This window comes from Acinonyx jubatus, chromosome E4 (assembly GCF_027475565.1).
Source record: "Acinonyx jubatus isolate Ajub_Pintada_27869175 chromosome E4, VMU_Ajub_asm_v1.0, whole genome shotgun sequence".
In the NCBI taxonomy this organism is placed as follows: Eukaryota; Metazoa; Chordata; class Mammalia; order Carnivora; family Felidae; genus Acinonyx; species Acinonyx jubatus.
This window is the reverse complement of record NC_069395.1, coordinates 47,615,684-47,640,331: the sequence shown is the minus strand read 5'-3', so window position 1 is coordinate 47,640,331 and position 24,648 is coordinate 47,615,684. Positions and strand designations below refer to the sequence as shown.

At 39.6% G+C, this 24,648-nt stretch overlaps 1 protein-coding gene and 1 non-coding gene across 6 annotated transcripts in view; both read left to right on the top strand.

Moving 5' to 3' along the window:
• SOAT1 (sterol O-acyltransferase 1) overlaps positions 1 to 24,648 on the top strand; it is an 82,383-nt gene that overhangs the window by 36,790 nt on the left and 20,945 nt on the right. For 3 of the 5 annotated variants that reach the window (XM_015075519.3, XM_027074327.2, XM_015075518.3), the window contains 3 exons: positions 5,847 to 5,905; positions 22,483 to 22,631; positions 23,483 to 23,542. In XM_015075519.3, the coding sequence (XP_014931005.1) occupies positions 5,847 to 5,905; positions 22,483 to 22,631; positions 23,483 to 23,542 (268 nt within the window). The other 2 variants (XM_053208759.1, XM_053208758.1) reach the window with 2 other exon arrangements.
• Positions 16,797 to 16,899, top strand: LOC113604022 (U6 spliceosomal RNA). The gene has a single exon (XR_003425836.1). It is a non-coding gene; the product is annotated as a U6 spliceosomal RNA (small nuclear RNA).

The window sequence follows — 24,648 nt, the reverse complement described above, 5'->3', positions numbered from 1 at the left end:
TTTCTTCCCTGGATTATTTGTTTTTCAGGTGTGGAGTTGGGTGAGCTCTTCATAGATTTTGGATACTGGCACTTTATCTGATATGTCATTTGCAAATATCTTTTCCCATTCCATCGGTTGCCTTTTAGTTTTGTTGATTATTTCCTTTGAAGTGCAGAAGCTTTTTATCTTGATGAAATCCCAATAGCTCATTTTTGCTTTTAATTCCCTTGCCTTTGGGGATGTGTCAAGTAAGAAATTGCTGCGGCTGAGGTCAGAGAGGTGTTTTCCTGCTTTCTCCTCTAGGGTTTTGATGGTTTCCTGTCTCACATTCAGGTCTTTTATCCATTTTGAGTTTATTTTTGTGCATGGTGTAAGAAAGTGGTCTAGTTTCATTCTTCTGCATGTTGCTGTCCAGTTCTCCCAGCACCATTTGCTAAAGAGGCTGTCTTTTTTCCATTGGATATTCTTTCTTGCTTTGTCAAAGATTAGTTGGCCATACTTTTGTGGGTCCAATTCTGGAGTCTCTATCTAAGTGTAGATTTTTATTTATCCTGCTTGGGATTCTTTGACCTTATTTCATTTGAGGATTGGTCTCCTTCCACAATTCTGGAAAGTTCTCAGCCATTATTACTTATTTTTTTGTCTCCCATTATAGACCTTTGATGGGGTGCATTTTGGACCTTCTCATTCTCCATGCCTTTTTTCCAAGTGAAGTATTGTAAAAGGGTATAAATAATCTAAATTTCCAATGGGGGATTAAATATAGTAAGTTTCAGCCATAAAAACAGAATAATAGGCAAATAAAAATGATACAGAGGTATATGTAGTGACATGGAAAGATATTCACAATATATTAAGTGAAAAAAGCAAGTTCCAAAACTATGCATGAGTCCACTTTTATAGTATGTATATTTGCCAAAGTAGAAGGACAAATGGTATCTACCAAAGTACTAATATTAGTTACTTGAACACTATAGGACATAGGGTAGTTTTGTTAGAGCTCTTTTGGGAGAGAGCATTTGGGATTTTAATTTCCTGTAATGAAGATTACTTTTAGAATAGGGAGAGAGAGTTATTAAATTTAAATTAGCCCAAATATGGGGTGCCTGGGTGGCTCAGTCAGTTAAGCATCGGCTCAGGTCACAGTCTCATGGTTCGTGGGTTCGAGCCCTGTTTTGGGCTCTGTGCTGACAGCTCGGAGTCTGGAGCCTGCTTCAGATTCTGTGTCTCCCTCTCTCTCTCTCAGCCCCATGCACACTCTCTCTCAAAAATAAACATTAAAGAAAAAAAAATTAGACCAAATTTGCCCCCAACATTCATTCTGGTGTTAAAGAACAAAAATTCAACTGGGTGAATTTGAGGATCTAATTGGCTTTATTAATTGATTCATGAATCGGACATCAACCCATCAGGCAAGTAGAGGGGAGCTCAGAGGAGCTGTACAAACTGGAAAGATTTTATAGGCAGAAACTGGGCAGGACGATTAGTAAAAGAAAGGGCAGGAGTCTTATTGGGTGGATTACCTTCTCTTCCTTTGGGAGGGGGTGGGATGTAGAAGGCCATGTGACTGATGACCTCATTGATACTGACCAGAGAATTCCTGATTGGGAAAACTGCATTTCAGGAAGTGATAGAAACTTTAATTAGGTTAGGTTCCTAACCTAATGACTTGGCCTGGCATATGTGACTCCCATTTTTGGCCTGTGGTTTTCTTTTTTAACCTGCACAGTAGTATTTCTGGGAAATTACTTATAACTTAGAATGCCCTTCACTCCTTCTTTTAACTAGAATATACAGTAGCAATTGTTGATTCTGAAACAAAAATACTCAGGTAAATTTTGCCAAGGAAAATAGATAAGAAAATGTAAATTCTCATTAAAAGATACTACTAAAATGATACAAAGTTACATTATAGGTTTTTACAAAGACAGCAAAGAGAAGTGGTGGTCTTCCTATGTTTCAGCTCACATTCTGTTCTGTTCTGTCCATTTATTTGTGTGGAAAATCTCTCTACACATGATGATGTCTGATATTATTGGTTCCTATAGTAGAGTAGACACCTTGACATTTCAATTAAAAAGATAAAATAGGAGCGCCTGGGTGGCTCTGTCCGTTGAGTGTCCGACTTTGGCTCAGGTCATGATCTCATGGTTTGTGAGTTCGAGCCCCGTGTCAGGCTCTGTGCTGATAGCTCGGAGCCTGGAGCCTGGTTCGGATTCTGTGTCTCCTTCTTTCTCTGCGTCTCCCCACTCATGCTCTGTCTCATTCTGTCTCTTTCTGTCTCTCTCAAAAAATATTAATAAACATTAAAAAAATTTTAAAAAGATAAAATAGCATTTAGTATCAGATTATAAAATTCCTTTTCTGGAAGAAGATACTATAATATCTGAAGGTATGCTTTGAAAAAAATACAAAAATGAAAAAGGTACCATTTCAAGATCACTAAGTCTATGTTGAACTTAAGTGAATTTCAGTAAAACTCTAATTCAAAGGAAAATCTAACATTAACAAGAGGTTCCAATAACATTATTTTAGTAAGCAAAATGAGCAGTATATGCAACTGTTAATGGGCACCAAGTTCAATAGAGTAGACATTAGCTTCTGCATTGATATTTTTCAAGTTATGTTAAAAGTGTTGCTTTAAGCTGTGAATCTTTTGCCAAAGAAAAACTTAAAAAATTTTTTTTATTTAAATAATTTTATTTTCTTTCTGTAGATAGGAAGGATACAAGTTAGAAATTTTACCAAGAAAACTTATATGTTTAATAAAGATATCAAAAGCTAAAACTTGGCTAAGCTATTATGCAAGATACTGTGTGTAAAGACAGACTCATGAATGGAGGCAAATTTCATTCAAAATGAACTCTACCCTTATTTTATTAAAAGGGCAGACAGGTGCCTGGGTGGCTCAGGCGGTTAAGTGAGTGACTCTTGGTTTTTGTCTCAGGTCACGATCTCATGAGGTTGTGAGTTTGAGCCCCACGTTGGGCTCTGTAGCTAGGAGCACGGAGCCTGCTTGGGGTTCTCATTCTCTCCCTCTCTCTCTGCCCCTCCCCTGCTCACAATGTCTCTTTCTCAAATAAATGAACTTTAAAATAAAATAGAAAGAATAAAAGAGCAGACAGTCCGCCTGCTTGCTTAAATTATAGTAGTACTGTGATTCACTGTGAAGTTAAGGAACTGTCTTTGAGTCCATGACGGTCATAAATCACAATGTACGGTGGTGGGTATGGAAGTCATAAAGAACAACAGGTTCTCATAAAAAACAAATATTTTAAGACCTTGAAAATCAACTTTTCTTGAAAATAATGAAGGTGCTCAGGTTAGATTAATAATAGACTAATAACCTCAGTTAAATTAAACATTAGGGAGCTACATTAATGCGACTTAATATACAGAAAGGAATCTTTCAGAATAAGGAGATTAGAATGAAATGAATTTTAGATTATTCCCCCCCCCCCAAAAAAAAACCCAAAACAACCGTGTGCGCATTATGCAGGCATTCCCTATTCCTCACCCTCCTGCCCCTGACCCCTGGACAACCACAAACCTTCTGTCTCTAGAATTGTCTATGCTGGATTTCATGTAATGGAGTCCTACAACGTGTAAATCTTTTGTGACTGACTTTCATTCAGCATGTTTTCAAGTTTCATCCATATTGAAGTGTGTATGAGTGTTTCTCCTGTTATTGCTGGGTGATATCCCATTCTGTGGCTCGACCACATTCCGTTAATCAGTTAATGGATATTTGAGTTGTTTCACTTTCTGTTAATATGAATAATGCTTCTGTAAACATTCATATACCAGTTTTTGGCTGGGCATCAGATTGTGACCTGAGCTGAGACCAAGAGTTTGGACGTTTAACCTACCGAGCCACCCAGGCGCCCTGTTATAGGTGTTTATAGACACTTCTCTAATTGTATCCTAGAAGAGCTGTCACATCCAGTCCTTAAGTAATACTGTTCTCAGAATTTCCTACATATACAGCTCTTTTCTCCCCACCAGCATTATTGAGATAAAACTGACGCATTAACATTGTATAAGCTTATGGTATACAATGGCTAGCACTTGCTATTTTTGATGATAGCCCCCTGGTGGGTATGAAGTGGTATTTCTTCATGTTTTGATTTGCATTTCCTTGGTGGCCAGTGATGTGGAGCATCTTTTCATGTGATGTTGGCTATTTGTGTATCTTTCAGGGAGCAATGTTTGTTCAGATACTTTGCCCATGTTTAAATTGGATCACTTGTCTTTTTATTATTGAGTTGTAAGAGTTCGTTATATATTTTATTTTTTTTAAATGTTTATTTTTGAGAGAGAGCAAGTAGGAGAGGGCAGAGAGAGAAAGTGAGAGAGAATCCGAAGCAGGCTTTGCACTGTCAGCGCAGTCTGACGTGGCTCAATCTCACGAGCCCATGAGATCATGGCCTAAGCTGAAATAAAGAGTCAGCACTTAACCGACTGAGCCACCCAGGTGCCCCAATATATATACTTTAGAGTACTCTATACATACAAGTTCCTGATCAGATTTGCAGATTTTTTTTGTCTTATTTTGTGTGTTGTCTTTCTGCTTTTCTCATGTTGTCCTTTGCAGCAAAAAAAATTTTAAAAATTTTTGATGAAGTCCAATGTATCTAATTTTTCTATGGTTGCTTGTGCATTTTAGTAGTTACACTTGCAAGATCCATTCACAGAGTCTAATTTCTCGTACTGTCAGTATTGGATCTTATAGCATCATATGATTAATGTTGTGAACATTGTATGTACATACAGTAGTTGTTTTTTTTCCTTTAACCTTTTTTTTTTTTTTTGAGAAACACAAGGGAGGGGCAGAGGGAGAGAGAGAACCTTTAAAAAAATTTTTTTTAATGTTTATTTTTTTTTACTTAAAAAAAATTTTTTTAAACGTTTGTTTATTTTTGAGACAGAGAGAGACAGAGCATGAACGGGGGAGGGGTAGAGAGAGAGGGAGACACAGAATCGGAAGCAGGCTCCAGGCTCCGGGCCATCGGCCCAGAGCCCGATTTGGGGCTCGAACTCACGGACCGCGAGATCGTGACCTGAGTCGAAGTCGGACACTTAACCGACTGAGCCACCCAGGTGCCCCTTAATGTTTATTTTTGAGAGAGAGAGAGAGAGAGAGAAAGAGACAGAGCATGAGTGGGGGAGGGGCAGAGAGAGAGAGGGAGACACAGAATCTGAAGCAGGCTCCAGGCTCTGAGCTGTCAGCACACAGCCTGATGCGGGGCTAGAACTCAAACTGCAAGATCATGACCTCAGCTGAAGTTGGACACTTAACTGACTAAGTCACCCAGGTCCAGAGAGAGAGAGGGAGAGAGGGAGACTCTTAAGCAGGCTCCACTGTCAGTGCAGATCCTGATGCAGGGCTCGATCCCATGACCCTGGGATCATGACCCGAGCTGAAATCAAGAGTTGGATGCTCAACTGACTAAGCCACCCAGGCACCTGTCTTCTTATGTATAAATTATGTATAAATTTCCTTCTGCTGATAGTGCCCATGCTTCATTTTTTAAGAGTTGTCATGTTTTGTGGTTTTACCGTAATTGACATAGTCATCCTCTTCTGCTTGATTTTCAACTTCATGATTTAAATAGTGCTGGTTAAGGGCGCCTGGAAGACTCAGTCAGTTAAGAGTCTCACTTTGGCCCAGGTCATGATTTCATGGTTCGAGAGTTTGAGCCCTGTGTTGGGCTCTGCACTGACAGTATGCAGTCTGCTTGGGGTTCTCCCTCTCCTTGCCTCCCCTCCCCAAAATGAATAAATAAACTTTAAAAAAAAGAAAAGAAATTGTGCTGGTTAGCTGTATCCATCAACTTAAAAGTTACCTTTTTTTCTTTCTTTAGGTAGGATTGACATAAAACAGTTGATGGCAAAGAAGCTACGGTTGACAGCAGAGGCAGAGGTAAGTAGCTCCATGTTTTAGAAACAAGAGTGTAGAGTTAGGGTAGGGAGCTCTGTTTCCTAAAGTTTTTAATGCTCACTTGCTTAAGGATTAATTTACCTTTCTTATCAGTTGACACTATCCTGCTGTGGAACAGGAAGATAAGGTCTGCCACTTTGCATCCTACATTTAAAAACCAGATTGCTTTTTTCTCTTCCATCCTGTCCATCACTCTCACTTCGTGGCTTTTGCCAGCAGAACTTGATTTTTGTGAACCACGACATAGTTGAATGTGTGAATGTCTGTGCAGGTACTTTATGAAAGGATCTATTGTGGTTCATAGTAAATAATAAGTCCCCAGTAAGATTCCTTGTTAGGGATAAAGAAGAAATACCAAGTCAAAAACAACATGGAGCCATCACAAGTGAGGCAGACTGTTCTACAATTCAGAATTCAGCGGTGCCCTCAGGAAATGCTAGAAGACAAAGAAGATTTTTTTTTTTTTACTCTGAACTAATACTGTGTGTGCCTAAATGTAATGTGACTTCAAATCCAAGGCAGTCTTTTTTCCAATGAGAAGATCACTTCCAAACCTTATTGGGTCACCTTGAGTGTGTACACATCCATTAATGATGAAATAGGCCTGTTTTTATTTATTAATTTAGTGTGCGTATGTGCCTTTATATACGATAATTTAAATTTAGATATTTTTGTAATCATATTTCATGAAACACTATGTGCAAGATTATTTACATCCGCTTTGGTATTAGTGTCTTGTAATTGTAAGTGCTTGTTTTCCAGTTGTTCTCTAGTCCGGGACAGAAAGCTTTTCCTTTTGTCTAATCTTTTGGAAGTACAGCACTTTTTCAGTCCAGGGATGATGCTGGCACTGGAAGTTTGAGTACAAGTACCTATTTGCTTAACATTAACAGACCTCTCTCTACCCCCACTCATCCATTCAGTGTATTTGTGATTTCTACAGTGTAATGACTCACTGTATTTTTTGTTTGTTTACTCATTTTTTGAGAGACCGAACGAGCGAGTGGGGGTGCAGAGAGAGAGAGGGAGAATCCAAAGCAGGGTTTAGGCTCTCAGCTGTTGGCACAGCCCAACACAGGGCTCAAATTCACGATCTGTGAGATCATGACCTGAGCCTAAGTTGGGCACTTAACTGACTCAGCCACCCAGGCGCCCCTGACTCATTGTACTTTTATAAAGTAGTATTCAGTGGTGTATTTACTATGCTTGAAACAGTGAGTCTAGACTTCGAGGTAACAGTAACAGTGTGTTAAGTTTTTATTTATTTTTTCTGATTTTATTGGGTTACCTGTATAAGCCTTCACGACTGCAGTGATCAAGATCATTTCTGGTGCATGTCTTTTCCATTTAATAATTTGTTCCATTGTGAGTGACTGTTTAAAGAGTTGATTATTAGGTAACCTTCACTTATCTAAGGGATAATTTATAATTTTGGCTACCAAAAGAAAAATCTTTAAGGGTGCATGTCCTGTTTTTAAGGGCTTATTCTTGCAAATATAGTGATAAAAGAAAATTTGTTTTTGTGGCAGGCTAGAGTATTTCTGACCCTTATTCCTCTAGACTGGCTGGACACACCTGGGTTTATGTTCTGTTACTTTTCTAATTCCCCTCTGTTCCTCTTGTTCCTTCTCCACCGCCCAGCAAGAACACAAAGCCCTTATCTGTTCTGTTTGTGAGGGAAATTTTCAAATAAGTGAACCGGCTGTTGTTACTGTTTATTTAAAAAAAAAATCTGAAATGGGAGAGGAATTCTTTTTGAATGCAGAATCTCAAATCCAAAGAGGAAAGGGAGGGAGTATGGAGTGGGAAGCAGAGGTCAGGGGAAAGCCACATGGTGGGCAGAGGGGGGAGGTTTCAAGGATTTAAGTTGCAAGCTTTGTTATGAAGAGAATATCCTACTTATCCGCTTTACATATTAATCAGTGAATAAAAGTATTACGTTTTTAGTTTGGTCAGTTAGGAGGATCTGAAGGAGAGAAAGAAATGAATGAAAGAATGGAAAAGAAACTGAGGGGAAAGGGAAGGTGGATATTGGTTAATCTAGTATTTATTACTCTGTGTTGTACCAGTGCGGGTGACATAGTGGAGCAAGATTCGCTCCCTGTTGTTGGGGAGGACGTAGGTCGAGCACAAGTGTGGAGGTAAGAGGCTCACACCGTCTATCAGAAATGACACTTGATCAGCATCTGCGCCCCTGTTGGGGCACGATAGAAAGAACAATACAGTTGCAAAATTGTAGAGCTAGATTGTAAAGCATTTGCTTCTCTGCCTTCATGCCCTGTTTGGAAAGCTCCTTCCACTTGAAACTTTCTTTAACTTCCTGTTTCACCAGTCAGAATACTGTCTGTCCTTGAAGTTGTAGTTCCTGTTGCCGCTTCCACAGTTTTCTAAGTACCAGCTTGAAACGATGTCCTCCCTCCTTTATACTTTATACTTTACACCTAGTGTGTACCCTGAGTCTATACTCTGCCTTTATTACACAGTGCTTTCTAAATGAAATCACTAAAATTCTTTTGGTGAACTTTTGGTGATTTGACTTAGGAATGTTTTTATTGGCAATTTGATATCTAAAGAGATAGAACATCTTGCATTGTTTATTAATTGGAATGCTTTTGAGGGAGATGTATTAGGAATGCAGTGCTGATCTGAAGTTGAAGATGATGTATAGAGTTTGGAGACAAAAGATAGGAAGCTATTGTGATACTTTAGTATTACTGAGTAAATAGGCAGGGAGGAGAAGGGAACTACATTTAGATGTCTTGTTATGGGCCACAGCTTGTACTAGGTGTTTTACGTTTTACGTACATAATTTCATTAAATTACCCCACTTACAAGCGCGATTTCTTAACTGCTTATATTTTGTTGTTTTGTTTTGTGACTTCATATTTACTAATGTGAAATGACCATTGAGGTGACAGATATGTGAATATTGTTTGGAGCCGTAAAATTGACTTCTTTTCTCTTATGGGCTTTTAGAAATAATTTTTAAAACAAACGAAAATCAAGAATCTTTGTAGTTATTTGTAATTTGGAGTCCTGCTCTAACCCATTTGGTCACTCAACTACATTGGACCATCTTCCCCTAATCTTTAAGGTGAGGACATGGGGCTAGCTACCTCCAGGGCCCCCTTCAGCTCCAATAGTCTGTGTCATTGTGTCGCTCACTTAAACTTTTGTTCCTAATTCACTGTTTTTGTGGTGTGAAGGGAATGGGTAGTCTGTAGATTTTATGGGGCGACTCTTTCCGCTCCACAGAACTGGAGTTGTCAGATAAAGTACAGTAGGCTTACATTTATTTGTTGTTTGTTTATTCCAGATAAACAACAAATAGTTTTTTAGTCATCATGCAATATTTGAGACATAATTAGGCCAAAAAAGTCCTTTGTGTCAAGTTCACATTTAACTGGGTGTACTGTATGCTCATTTGCTAAATATGACCGACAAAGAGCTCTCCGAAAGATGGAAGAGCTCATGTTAAAGAAAGGTGTGCAAAGGGTTGTCAAGTACTGAGCAAGCTCTTCAGTCTGAAGGGAAGAGGAACAAGAGATGATGAAACTAGTGGTTGAACTGATTGAATCTCTTAAGGTCACATCTAGGTCCAAGTGCTGTCATCAGAAAGTTTTAAGTACTTAATTACAAAAAAAAAAAAAAAATCCGGTGCTGGTGGGATCATACAACATTGTGTAACCCCGAGTCGTGACCTTTTGAAATGCTCAGAATTGTGTTGTAATCAGACTTAAAAGCGCTTGGACTAGTCCAAGAGAAATTCAAGTGATGAAGTCCTAACCAACTTATGTTCATAAATTAGCTTCGTTTTAACATTGTGTTAGTGAAACTATCAAATTATTTCTTTGGTTGCAAGTAAAAGAAACCTACTTTGGCTTATTTAAGGAAAAGAAAATACATTTGAAAGATATTAATGTATCTCTGGGAATCCTAGAAGTTGAACACTTCAGCTTTTGAAAATGGAAAAGGGCTTTAGTAGCAAGAGTTCAGATATTTCTGAATTTTTCAGTTAAGGTTTTTGTCCCTCTTTTTAAGCTCAGAGTTGTAGATCTTTGAGAGAGAGAATTGGGATTTTGGCCAGAAGGGCAGGGCCATATGGTACAGCCCTGGCCTAGACACTCAGTTCCTGTCTTTACCCTTGAGGACAGTTTCCAGAGAAAAGAGGATGAGAAGAGTTAAAAAGGGAGTGCCTTGATGCCGTTGATTATCGTGGAGCTTTTATTAATGTAGACAGCTTTGTAGAGGGAATGCTAGGTCTCATGTGAGGGGATGAAAAATTACTTCCTGTTTCTATTTCTTAAAAACACATATTGCAACATATTTCATTTCCTTCTGTTGTAGCATTTCCAATACTATTTTACACATCAATACCTTATGCTATTGCCTAACTATTATAAATGAGCAAACTGTCATGAGTAGGGCTGGGATGGCATGTCTGCAAATGAGGACTTCCTTTCATGGTTTATTGCTCATCCAAGTAACCTCGTCCAAAAAAGTTTTTGGAGAGTGCCAGTCTATTTGATATATTGGCAAGACTGCTGGAGACGTAAGTAAGTCTGAGTCTTTTCGGCCTAGAAATTCTTTGATTATTGTATACTTTGAGGTTAGGTTGTGCTCACACAAGATAAACACAAGAGAAACACAAATAATTGTGGCTTAAACAAGATAGATGTGTATTGCCCTCTCATGTAAATGATCTAGAGGTGGGAAGTCTAGGACGGTTATGGTGACTCTGTGTCCCTCCAGGACCCTGGTCCCTTCTACCTCTGTGCTGTACCATTGTAGGCTGTGATCCTCTTTTTTGTTGTCCAGATGATTCCAGCCGTTTCATCTAAGTTTCATGGAGCAGGATCGAGTTAGGAAGAAAAGTAGGTTGACACCTAACAGCCTCTATTACAACTGTCCATTCTTCTTTCCTTCCCTTGACCTTCTGGTCAAATCTTTTGGCTGTGTGACTGTAGCCTTCTGATATTTCCCTTTCTCATTTTGCCTAAATGTGTAGATGAGTCAGTCTCTAGTCTCCTTTGATGAACCTTGGGAAAATCAGTTTATTGTTCTTAGGATTTCGTCAGTTATAAAATGCAGATAGGTGCCTGTTATATTGCCCTCTCAGGGAATGTTCAGTAATCTAGCTCCTTGAATTACCAACTAGTCGGTTCTTTTGTCAGGCAATATGTTAGGTGCTCGGATTCTGAAGAAGTCATGTTTTCTGTCCTCATGCTGGCTCAGAACGCTCTGTATAGAATAGGTTAACAGAGGAACAACAACTGAATCAGATACTTTAAAAATGCTCTTTGAAAGCTATAAAGTGGTGTCAGTGTAAGTTGCTATTTGTGGTAAGAAGTTACATAATTTTAGAGCTTTATTGAAAATCTTATAGGTGGTAGTTACTCCTTATTTTACATTAGTGAGAATCCAGAGCATCAAAACTAGTCAGATGGTAATGTTCTGCATATCACCGAACATTCTGGTTCTGCTCTACCCCCCAATATTTTGTTTTCTTTCTTCCATCATACACACAGATCCATGCAGACAGTGTAGACACATGTAGGCATGTACATCATAGATACAACGGCAAAATAAGCAACAATTTATATGTTCAGTTATATATTTTTAAACATTTTGTGGGTTTTTTTGTGTGTTAAAATGTTCTTTGACAATGTGATATAAAATGATTTCATGATAGTCATTTGTATGAATGTATCATTGGTTAACTATGACACTTTCTGGTTTTCTAGCATTTAACAATGGCTTAGGAAGTTGGTAAAGATGATGAGAAATAGCAAAATACATCATTTGGATAAGATGAGGGAGCTGCTTAAGCAGATGAAGATAAATAAATGTGTTTCACCTCAGTTTAGATTGATAAAAATAAGATATCAGGAATATCATGGTCTGACTTAAGTTGGGAGACAGCTCAGGATAAATTTTATTTTAAATAAAAGGGATTATAATTTAGAGCTCTAATTTCATTAGCCACTGGGTTATCTTGAACCTTTGGCTTCTTGTTTTAAGGATTATGCAGTAGTTACACTCCAGACTTAACTTGCAAACAAGTGTTTCTTTTTAAATATGGAGGAGGAATTTATTATAGTACACTATGACTGTAAACCTCTTTTATGTTAGTGTGTTGAAATGAAATGCAAATTTCATGAAATTTTGTGATAGGACTAATTTATTAGATTACCTACTATTTTCAGGCTACATGTACATTGTTCCCTTTTTTTTTAGGTTTTTGCTTTTTTGGTTTATGGTGCTAATCATAAAGAAAATATTTTAGCTCCAGTATGGTAGAAAGTGATATAATGTCATATGATGTCTAAGGTCATCTAGACTGGGGGTTCTAATCCTGGTTCTCTAGTTTACAAGGTCTGTGACCTTGGGCAAGTCACATTACTTGATTTGTTCGAGCTTAGATCTCTCCTGTGTAAAGTAGGAATTATGTTGCCGATTTTACGAAGATGGTTTTAAGACTAATATATAAAGGCCCCTAACACAGTATCACAGACATTAAGTCACAGCCATTACTAACAATAGCAACAGTAGTGATTTTTAGTCCCTTTTCCTTCATAGCTTTTAGTAAGAAATCAGGGTGAGGGAAATCTTCTAGACAAGTACTTTCTGCTTTGTAATAGACATTGAGTAGTCAGCAGTGGTATGAGTAGGAGTTTCAGTGCTAGGGGTTGGTTTCCAAAGCTGTTTGGAAATACACTTAACACGTAAACAGTCTTGCCAGTTGCTTTGCTGAGAGCTAGATGTACAGTGGTTAACAAGAAGACATACTGTTTAAAGTCAGGCGGGGGAGGCAGACATTAAGACACCAAAAAATAGAAATGTATATAATGTTAGATGATATTAAGTGCTATGAAGGAAACGAATAAGGTACAGTAGCTTTAGTGTGAACTGGTAGGAGAAACCTCTCTTGAGGAGTTAATTTAGTTTAAGACCCAAACATTATATTACCTATTCTATTGTCTTATCTGTTTTGTTCAGAAAGGTCAGGTTTCTGGTTCCATGCCACTGTGAGGTTAAAAGTTCTCTGTGCAAAGCCGGGCATCGAGTCAGAGACATAAGTTCACGGACTAGCAATATGACCTTGGAGTCAGGGTGTAATTTTTTACACACTGTCCTCAGTATGTATTTGTACTTTGTATTTCTTTCTCTGCTTACTTTTTTATTTTTTCCATGCCTCTGTGCCTTTGAAGGGGTGATTTTATCTATCCATAAATGACCCTGCTCTTGTCTCATTTTAAAACTCAGTTCAGGGTAACCTGTACTTGGAAGGCTTTTTAGAAGAATTATCTCTCTGAAATGCAAATCGGAACATGCTTATAAAACGTGTTTAAAACCTCATTGTGGGTCCCCTGGTTAAGCGCCCAAGGCTTGATTTCTGCTCGGGTCATGATCTCACGGTTGTGAGATTGAGCCCTGCCCGTCCAGCTCGGTGCTGAGCCCAGATCCTGCTTGGGCTTCTCTCTCCCCTTCTCTCTCTGCCCCTCCCCCGCCCCCCCCCCCCCCCCCCCGCCACATGCACTCTCAAAATATATAGACATTAAAAAAAACCACAACAAAACATCATTGGTTTCCTGTTGCCTTTATGATAAAACGAACAATTCTTGTAATGGCCTGAAGGTCTGTCACAGTCTGGCCCCTTTGCTTCTTCAGCCTCATCTCTGATCGCTCATGCGCGCCTTCACTAAATGGACCATAGAATCTTTGCTTCATGATGGTTGTTCCCCATTCTTAGAATCTTAGAGGTTGTCCAGTTCAGCTGTTTATTTTTAAAAATGAGGTTTCTTTCAGAGGGGGTCTGGTGGGGGGATGGGCAAAATGGATGAAAGGGAGTGGGAGATACGGGCTTCAGTTAATGGAATGAGGAAGTCATGGGAATTAAAGGCACAGGTTAGGGAATATAGTCAATGGTATATTGTAAAAGTGTTGTATGGTGACAGATAGTAGCTGCCTTTGTGGGCACAGCATCACGTATAGAGTTGTCGAGTCACTGTGTTGTACATCTGAAACTAATGTAACATTGTGTGTGAACTACACTCAAAAATCGTTTTTAAAAAATGAAGTTTCTTGGGGCTCTTAAAATACAGTGATTCTGTTTAAATAGATTAAGCACGCTGCTTTTCTAGTTTCTCATTAACTGCCTGCCTCCTTCCTTTGGTCGTCCTTCCGTCTGACTGTCATCGTGCTGGGACAATCATGGGCCATGGGCTGGGTGAATTAATATTAATAGAGATGAAATTGAGAACATAAGCAAGTTAGGAAGACTGTAACACCCCAACCTCCCTTTCAGGTTGCTGATACCAGCTATTCAGATTTCTAGTGATCACATTGTGAAGTTCTGTAATTAGTGACAGTCTCATGTTCTGGAAGAACTCCAAAGGCAGAAGTGGAGCACTGTTTGTACTGTATTTTTCTATATTTGCTCTTATAAGGGGAGTGACAGTAACAAGCAGTCACTATTTTCATCAGTATTTGGATCCATGAAATGAGGAGGCTGAGGAAACTCTGTGTCCACAACAGAGTTCTTCCTTGTGTCTGGGTGGCCCCAGCTTCTGTTAACTTTGATTCCTCAGAAAAAGGACAAATCTGGGCATTAAGTAATGAATATTAGGCATCTTGTGGATACGGTGCTGTGTATAGGAATGTGGTAGATTTGAACCTTTTAATAGTTACAGTGCAATGACGTGGATACGACTAGAGGGTATGATGCCAAGTGAAATAAGTCAGAGAGACATTGCACTCATGTGGAATTTTAGAAGCAAAACAAATGAGCCAAGGGGGAGAAAGAGAGAGGGAGAGGCCAACCAAGAAATGGACTCAACCTTAGGGAACAAACTGATGGTTACCAGAGGGGAGGGGGGGTGGGGTCGGTGTAAATAGGCCACGGGGAATTAAGGAGGGCGCTTGATGTGCCGAGCACCGGGTAACGCTGAAACACTATATTGTATACCTAAAACAAATATTACCCTGTATGTGAGCTAATTGGAATTTAAATAAAAAATGATAAATCATTACAGCACGATTTTTATTTTACATTGGTTTTGTTTGTTTGTTTTTCCTTCCCTGGTTAGCTCTGACTGGGTTGGAGCAGGAGATGTCTGTCTGTAGGGTGATAACTATGTCAGATCCTGTGCTGGGCATTTTTTGCAGGGGCTTTTGTTTCGGGACTTTTTTTTTTTTTTTTTCACACCACAGTTTAGCAAGTTAGATGTTTTTTGTCTGAGTTTTGCACATGAGTAACTGGTAAAAGTGAAATAGCTTGCCTGAGGCCACACTCAAATGGTGGAGGTAGAATTTGAACCCAGGTCTGCCTAGCTGAAAGCTTGTATTTTTCTATTTTATTACTCAACACTAAAGATATCTTTTTCCTACCTGCATATAAATTCTACCTCAGGAAAAGGAGACATAAGTTAATCATATTAAAATAGTACCTTTTGGGGGCACCTGGGTGGCTTAGTCGGTTAAGTACCCGACTTCGGCTCAGATCATGATCTCACGGCTCACGTGTTCGAGCCCCGCACTGGGCTTTGTGCTGACAGCTCAGAGCCTGGAGCCTGTTTCGGATTCTGTGTCTTCCTCTCTCTCTGCCCTCCCCTGCTCGCGTGCTCACTGTCTCTCAAAAATAAATAAACATTAAAAAAAAAAAAAAAAAGGTACCTTTTTTAGCTCAGCATCCCCAAGAAGTGTTCTGTCCTATCCAGGGTATGAGCGGTTGAGGTCATATGTGGGGGGGAGGGGATTGTGAAAGCAAGTTACAAGGAGGCTTGACGTCTGTCACCACCTTCTACTGGCCCTCACGCTATTGGGATGACTGATTTAATTCTTTTACCTTGTCTCTTCTCTGTTTCTCGTCACTCTCAATGCCACTTTGTGGTATTCCCTGCACCATTAATAATTTATGTCGTTCCTCTTTGGACAGTGAGCTCAGCGAGAGCAGGGATGTGTCTGTCTTGTTTATCACCCTAGGTGCTGAGTAAGGTGCTCTTTGTCCTCCAACTGGGTTTGGTTCTGGGGATTGGATAGCGGGTTGGGAGAGCAAGGGGACGCTCTTATTTGTGGAGCGACTGGAAAAGAAGAAAAGGTAGGAGTTTTGGAGTATGGAGAAAAAAGGGATAGAAGGAAGGGGAAAAGAAGAGGGTACAGTTGATGAAGAGGGTGAGGGTTGGGAGATTGTACTTTGCTCACTACAGGACCAGAGGCTGCAAGTTCTTTGGAGTGTAAGGCAAAGGCTTGTCTGGGGGGGTGTAGTGTGTAACGCCAAGAGCTTGTGACAAAAGAAGCTGGCTCTGTACCCTATTCACCTTGAGTTGGGTGGGTTAGGACCTGATTTTAACGATTCTTACTGACATTTATGTAACATGATTTTTTTTTTCTTGCTTCCGGTCTACTTAAGCCAATACTTAATTGGGAAGGGGACTGGTCCCAGAATATGAGGAATCCTAGCTAAAAGGAACAGCTTGACTCCCTTTGCCACATTTCAAGATTCCAGGATTTTTTTTTTCTTTAATTTTTTTTTAAAGTTTATTTATTTATATTTGAGGGAGAGAGGGAGAGAGAATCCCAAGCAGGCTCTTCACTAGTGAGGCTCGAACTCATCCATGAACTGTGAGATCATGACCTGAGCTGAAACCAAGAGTTGGATGCTTAACTCACTGAGGCACCCAGGTGCCCCCCGCCTGACTTTTTAAGTTTATTTATTTATTTTTTTCGAAGTTTATTTATTTTGTTTGAGCATGCACCTCTCGATCTCAACGGTTGTGAGTTCAAGCCCCGCATTGGGTGTAGAGCCTACTTAAACAAAGGAGCTGTTCTAGCAAGGGCCGCACAGCATCCAGAATTTAAATGGACAGCCCGTGTGCTCGCTTTGGCAGCACATATACTAAAATTGGCACGATGCGGACATCAGCATGGCCCCTGCGCAAGGATGACCTGCGGACTCAGTGGACAGCCACATTGTAGCAGGCGTCTGCATACCCTGCTGCAGGTTTGACTCTGTAAGGAAAGTCCTTGCAGAGCCCGGCCTGGGGCTCATTCCCACGAACCACGAGAACCCTGAGAACCTGAGCTGAAATCAAGAATCCAGCACGGAACTGTAACCGACTGAGCCTCCCAGGCGCCCCGCAGGTTTCTTTTTTTAATGCTGAACAAAATGTCAGTGGTCTGATTTGAATAGGGAGCAGAGTGTTAAGACCTTATGCTGGGTAGCCCCTCGTCCTGCCTCCCTCTCCTCCTTTTCTTGTTTCAGGTAGGCTCTGCGTCCTCCGTTGGGCTTGAACTCACGACCCTGAGATCAAGAGTCACGTGCTCAACCATCTGAGCCAGCCCCACCCCTCCTTCTTTCTGACCTCAGCTCTTATCACTCCTCTTCAGCTGTGACATCCTGCTTCCTTAATATTTCTCACATTAGCTCAGGGTGTTCCCACCTCAGGGTTTTTTGCAATGATCCTTTTTTCTTCCTGATACTTTTCCCACAGATACTCACTAACTTGTCCTCTTACCTCCTTCACATCTTCTCCAGTGTGCTACTATCTTCGAGGCGAAATTTCCTTGACCTCTGTGAAAAACACCTTCCCCTGCCTCCCCCCACCCCCCCACCGTCCCCAGTACCTTTGCATTATTTCTTTCCCAAACACCTGGCCTGCATTCTGTTATGTCCTGTCTACCCTCATTGGAATTTTAAGTTCCATGAAGACAGGGACTTGGTTTTGTTCATTGTATCTCTAGTGCCTGGAACTGCATGGGACAACATTTTCAGACGAGCTGGAAAAAAAAATCTTTATTAATCAGTCCAACTCTAGAGATTAAATGAGAACGCACCTTTTTTGTTTGCCACTTTTTTGGGGTTCTGTTTTTTGTTTGTTGGGGAAGCATTCTATTGAAAAATTTCAAAATATGAGGATGGACATATAATTGAAATGGAACAGGCAAAAGAACTAAAATAAAATACTAGGAGGTAACCTTCATATGAAAAAATAATTCTATAAAGCTTTTTATTCTTTCTTCCAGGGAACATAGGTCCTTAATAATATTTTGTTCTTAAAAGCAGCCTGTGTGGTTCACTTCTGCTGTTTTGGCTCATACTTTCCTATCTCTCTCCATTTCATCACATCGTCTCCTTCTGGCACTTTTCCTTTTTTTATTTTATTTTATTTTATTTTATTTTATTTTATGTTATGTTATGTTGTGTTGTGTTGTGTTGTGTTGTGTTGTGTTGTGTTGTGTTGTGTTATGTTATGTTTGAGGTTTCAGCTCAGCTCCCAGTTCAAAAAAGACACTTCCAGTCATCTCCTACTTGCTTTCTTTGCTGATATCCTGTATGTTGCTCAGGTGACACTTAGGTGGTCCACTGTGTGTTGTTTATATGTGTATATCTTGTATTTTCCATCTCTGTCTGCTGTCTTGTGGCAGCTGGGATTTTATTGTAATCTCACTGCTCAGGACCCAAAAGGCATTTGGGAATTGTGGGAGCAGTTTTGATGCAGATGGACTGGGTCTGAGGACCCAGAGAGAGGGGGTGTCCCACAGGACCAGCCAGGAGGGTCCTTGGCTTTGTGCAAGATGGAAATCCAACACCCACTGAGAGGAAGTGAGAACAGAGTTTATTGAACACCAAGAGTGAAGATAAAGGAGTGTCTGGGAAACTTGGAAAGAGGAGTGAGACTTGTCTTTCCTTGGAGTCCAGGTTTTTTATTGAGGATTGTGGTCTGGTGACATGTCTTCTCAGGCATTCGGAACAAAGACACACATTTAGGTGTCCTTTCTAAGTCACTTATGCCCTGGAGCCCAGGGGTCCTGGAAAATCCGTCATGACCACCCCACCTGGTCACTTGTAGGTGTTATCTCTTGTGCTGCAAGACTCCAAAGAAATCACTAACTCCTTGACCTTTATAGGGAGGACTTACATTGTCTGATCTGTAAGGTGTATGTAAGGCAGGGGTATGAGTCCTAGCAAGAATAGAAGTAGGAAAAGGAACAGAAAAGCAGTATTTCATGGGATCCCTTTAGTTTCCCTGTCTCGGTTTGAAAGACCTTCATGTGCTTCCATTAGATACATTGATATTTTTAGGCTTACTTTTAAAGACTTAGTCAAGCTCTTAGTATAACACAACCTAGAAAAATGCTACTTGTGATATTTTAGGCTCAACCTAAACAGTTTAGTTAGGGGAATGAGCATTTATTTCTTGAAACAATTGTAAGACTTTTTCCTTTATGTGTATGAGTCCTACCAATTTAAAAATGCTCAGATTTACAATTTGAATACCTATAATAGGTGGCCCGTTATAACCTGAACAATATGTTTTTGGTTCATACTTTTTAAAAACTGTGGATATGTAAGTTTTAAGATGGTAAAAATAGTTTGAGAGCAAAATATATAACAATTTTGTTATGAAAGTGTATGTGTGTTACGGTTAGGTAAATATATAGTTGGGGAGGTAGTAACAAATATTATCGTATAAATGTTGATATCCTGTGGAAATGACATGACCTAAAATACAAGCAGTGGGTCTTTGTGGGTGTAGGGGTGGCTTGAGAGGAAAAGGGACTTAAATTATATAATGATGCCATAATACTGACTTTTTACTTTTTGTTATTTTCCACATAAAAATTGGAAGAGAAATAGATTGTCATTTTTATCATTTCTGTTTTGTTTTTATACATCTTTTGTAGAAGTTCGTTTAGTAGGGGATTACTTTGATATTTTGATTGATGCATAAAAGGGTTAAATTTTTAAAAGACATAAATTAGCATGTTGCTTTTTCAATAGCCATTTCTGCATCTGCAGCTTGGCTGTGGAAATCAGTTTTCTGTTTTTACTTCTGTGAGCTCACTGAACATGGATTTCTTTTCTTTTCTTTTTCTTTTTAATAATTTATTGTCAAATTGGTTTCCATACAACACCCACTGCTCATACCAACAGGTGCCCTGCTCAGTGCCCATCACCTACTTTCCCCTCTCCCCCACCCCCCATCAACCCTCAGTTTGTTTTCAGTATTTAAGAGTCTCTTAGGGTTTGCCTCCTTCCCTCCCTATAACTTTTTTTCCCCCTCCCTTCCCCTCCCCCATGGTCTTCTGTTAAGTTTCTCAGGATCCTCATAGGAGTGAGAACGTACGGTATCTGTCTTTCTCTGCCTGACTTATTTCACTTAGCATAATACTCTCCCGTTCCATCCACGTTGCTACAAATGGCCAGATTTCATTCTTTCTTGTTGCCAAATAGTATTCCGTTGTATACATAAACCACAATTTCTTTATCCATTTGTCAGTTGATGGACATTTAGGCTCTTTCCATAATTTGGCTATTGTTGAAAATGCTGCTATAAACATTGGGGTGCAAGTACCTCTATGCATCAGCACTCCAGTATCCCTTGGGTAAATTCGTAGCAGTGCTGTTGCTGGGTCATAGGGTAGGTCTATTTTTAATTTTTTGAGGAACCTCCACACTGTTTTCCACAGCGGCTGCACCAGTTTGCATTCCCACCAACAGTGCAAGAGGGTTCCCATTCTCCATATCCTCGCCAGCATCTATAGTCTCCTGATTTGTTTGTTTTAGCCACTCTGACTGGCATGAGGTGATATCTCAGTGTGGTTTTGATTTGTATTTCCCTGATGAGGAGTGACGTTGAGCATCTTTTCATGTGCCTGTTGGCCATCTGGATGTCTTCTTTAGAGAAGTGTCTATTCATGTCTTCTGCCCATTTCTTCCCTGGATTATTTGTTTTTCAGGTGTGGAGTTGGGTGAGCTCTTCATAGATTTTGGATACTAGCCCTTTGTCCGATATGTCATTTGCAAATATCTTTTCCCATTCCATCAGTCGCCTTTTAGTTTTGTTGATTATTTCCTTTGAAGTGCAGAAGCTTTTTATCTTGATGAGGTCCCAATTGTTCATTTTTGCTTTTAATTCCCTTGCATTTGGATATGTGTCGAGTAAGAAATTGCTGCGGCTGAGGTCAGAGAGGTTTTTTCCTGCTTTCTCCTCTAGGGTTTTGATGGTTTCCTGTCTCACATTTAGGTCTTTCATCCATTTTGAGTTTATTTTTGTGCATGGTGTAAGAAAGTGGTCTAGTTTCATTCTTCTGCATGTTGCTGTCCAGTTCTCCCAGCACCATTTGCTAAAGAGGCTGTCTTTTTTCCATTGGATATTCTTTCCTGCTTTGTCAAAGATTAGTTGGCCATACATTTGTGGGTCCAATCCTGGAGTCTCTGTTCTATTCCATTGGTCTATGTGTTTTTGTGCCAATACCATGCTGTCGTGATGATTACAGCTTTGTAGTAGAGGCTAAAGTCTGGGATTGTGATGCCTCCCGCTTTGGTCTTCAATGTTACTTTGGCTATTCGGAGTCTTTTGTAGTTCCATACAAATTTTAGGATTGTTTGTTCTAGCTTCGAGAAGAATGCTGGTGCGATTTTGATTTGGATTGCCCTGAATGTGTAGATTGCTTTGGGTAGCATTGACATTTTAACAATATTTATTCTTCCAATCCATAAGCACGGAATGTTTTTCCATTTCTTTGTACTTCTTTAATTTCCTTCATAAGCTTTCTATAGTTTTCAGCATACAGATCTTTTACATCTTTGGTTAGGTTTATTCCTAGGTATTTTATGATTCTTGGTGCAGTTGTGAATGGGATCAGTTTCTTTGTCTTTCTGTTGCTTCATTATTGGTGTATAAAAATGCAACTGACTTCTGTACGTTAATTTTGTATCTTGCAACTTTGCTGAATTCATGTATCAGTTCTAGGAGACTTTTGGTGGAGTCTGTCGGGTTTTCCATGTATAATATCATGCATGTCGGGTTTTCCATGTATAATATCATGCATGTCATCTGCAAAAAGTGAAAGCTTGACTTCATCTTTGCCAATTTTGATGCCTTTGATTTCCTTTTGTTGTCTGATTGCTGATGCTAGCACTTCCAACACTATATTAAACAACAGTGGTGAGAGTGGGCATCCCTGTCGTGTTCGTGATCTCAGGGGGAAAGCTCTCAGTTTTTCCCCATTGAGGATGGTATTAGCTGTGGGATTTTCATGTATGGTTTTTATGATGTTTAAATATGTTCCTTCTATCCCGACTTTCTTGAGGGTTCTTATTCAGAAAGGATGCTGTATTTTGTCAAATGCTTTTTCTGCATCTATTGACAGGATCATGTGGTTCTTATCCTTTCTTTTATTAATGTGATGTATCACATTAATTGATTTGTGAATACTGAACCAGCCCTGTAGTCCAGGAATGAATTCTATTTGATCATGGTGAATAATTCTTTTTATATGTTGTTGAATTTGATTTGCTAGTATCTTGTTGAGAAATTTTGCATCCATGTTCATCAGGGATATTGGCCTGTAGTTGTCTTTTTTTGCTGGGTCTCTGTCTGGTTTGGGAATCAGAGTAATGCTGGCTTCATAGAATGAGTCTGGAAACATGGATTTCTTTTGATCTAGCTCTGTTTAAGAGAATCCTTTGGAAAAATGTTAATAACCTGCAAGCATGTGCTAGTTCCTAATGTGTTCTTTTTTTTTTTTTTTTAATTTGTTTTAAAATTTAGGAATTGAAGCCATTTTTTATGAAGGAAGTTGGCAGTCACTTTGATGATTTTGTGAACAATCTCATTGAGAAATCAACATCATTAGACAGTGGGGGGTGTGCCATCACGAGCTTTTCTGTTCTTGAAGGAGATAAAAACCATAGAGCTAAGTAAGTATGAATATTAGTTTCTTTTAGTGCAAACATGTACTCTGATCATGCTCAGTAGTCAGAATATGGACTGCAGGAAAAATGCCTGGATTCACATGCTAATACCACTTTTTATTAGCTCTGTGTTGTCTTGGGCAAATGAACCACTTGAAGGGTGGGTTTCTTCATGTTAATATGAGGATTATAACAAACATGTACCTCATTTAAGACCATGCCTTTTTTTTTTTTTTTTTTTTTGAGGGAGAGAGGGCGCAAGTGAGCAAGGGGCAGAGAGAGAGAAGCTGGGCTCACCCAAGGTGGGGCTTCTGTTTTTTTTGTTTTGTTTTTACCCAAAGTGGGGCTCATGCTCACCTGAAGTGGGGCCTGCGGTCGCCCAAAGTGCGGCTCAAAATCGCAAAATGTGAGATCATGACCGGAGCCAAAATCAAGAGTCAGATGCTTAGCCAATAAGCCACCCAGGTGCCCTGGCATCATGAATTTCAGTGCAGTTTCAGAGGACAGGCCAGTAACAGCGTGTGAACTGGAGCAGGGCTAGAGGCCTGTTAGGAGAAGAGAGTGGCTGTCTGTGTGATGGCAGGCATGCATTTCCATAGGGGCTGGGCTATGGAGAGCCTTTGAACCCTGCTCTAGTGACATCTCTTCTTTCCTAACCAGATAGGCCTGTATATAGCTCACAGCATTGTTCAACATTAAATGATACAACATGCATAAAACCCTTAACATGGTGCCTGGGTCATAGTGAGAAGCTGCTTTATTAATGTTATATGCTATAGTTTCTCTTATCTATAGGTTTACATTTCTTAAAATACTTGCTGTATTTATATTTTAATTTAATTTTTTGCTCTTTCCAGAGATCTCAGAGCACCTCCAGAACATGGAAAGATTTTTGTTGTAAGGCGGTCTCTCTTAGAGTGAGTATTTTTAGTTGCTTTTATTAAATTCTTAGTTTGAATTAAAAGTGTTCTGATTATTAAAATCACTGCTTAATCTACACATGTTTAGTGAGTTTGTTCTGTATTGATATAAACCATTGGTTTTGATACTTCTTGTACACTTGCTGTCTCTTTTCCTCCTCTGTGATCTTCTGGTTCTATGTCTAGTTTTAAAGGAGGAGTTAGCGGTAACAATGGTTAACTGTCCTCTGATAAATTCCTTGAAGTTGTGATGCAGAGAACCTATTACTGAAGAAGCTAGAACAAAAGTTTTCTGATTAGGTAAACCCCATTATGAGAGTTCTGGTGTTGCTGCCTTCTTGGTATATTATGTATATTTTTCATGTCTTTGGCTAGCCAGCCAAGAGACTTGATAGTTTTCTCAGATTTACTTAGTTTAGAATCCTGATTGTGTGAATTTTATGGGGAAAAAAAAAAATCAAGCAATGTATATTAATCATGGCGACCTCATTTGTGAACTGCAAATTAAAGGTGTACTTTAGGTAGGTAATGATTGTTTCTTTTATAGTATTCTCTGAGTAGATCATTTATTTACTCAGTCATTTATTCATTAATAGACTACTATAATTTCACCTGCATTAGTACAGGTCATCTGAAATAGTTGGGCTGGTGAAAAATTACCTTGAGTGTCTTAATGTGCTTTTTAAAACCAATACATCTTCAGGGTGCCTGTGGCTCAGTTGGTTAAAGCATCTGACTCTTGATTTCAGCTCAGGTTATGGTCTTGGAGTTGTGGGATTGAGCCCTGCATTGGCCTCTGAGCTGGGCGTGGAGCCTGCTTGAGATTCTCTCCCTCTCCCTCTGCGCCCCCCACATACACCACATCCCATGCACGCTCTCCCTCTCTCTCAAAACAGAAAAAAATAACCATCTTCTACTTACCAAAATTTGCTTTCTGTGAGCCAACTTGATCTGTATTACTTAATTTTGATGAGAAGAAAAGAGGGGTACAGAGGATCTGAAGCAGGCTCTGTGCTAACAGCAGAGAGAGCCCCATGCAGGGCTTGAGCTCACGAACTGTGACATCATGACCTGAGCCAAAGTCGGACACTTAACCACTGAGC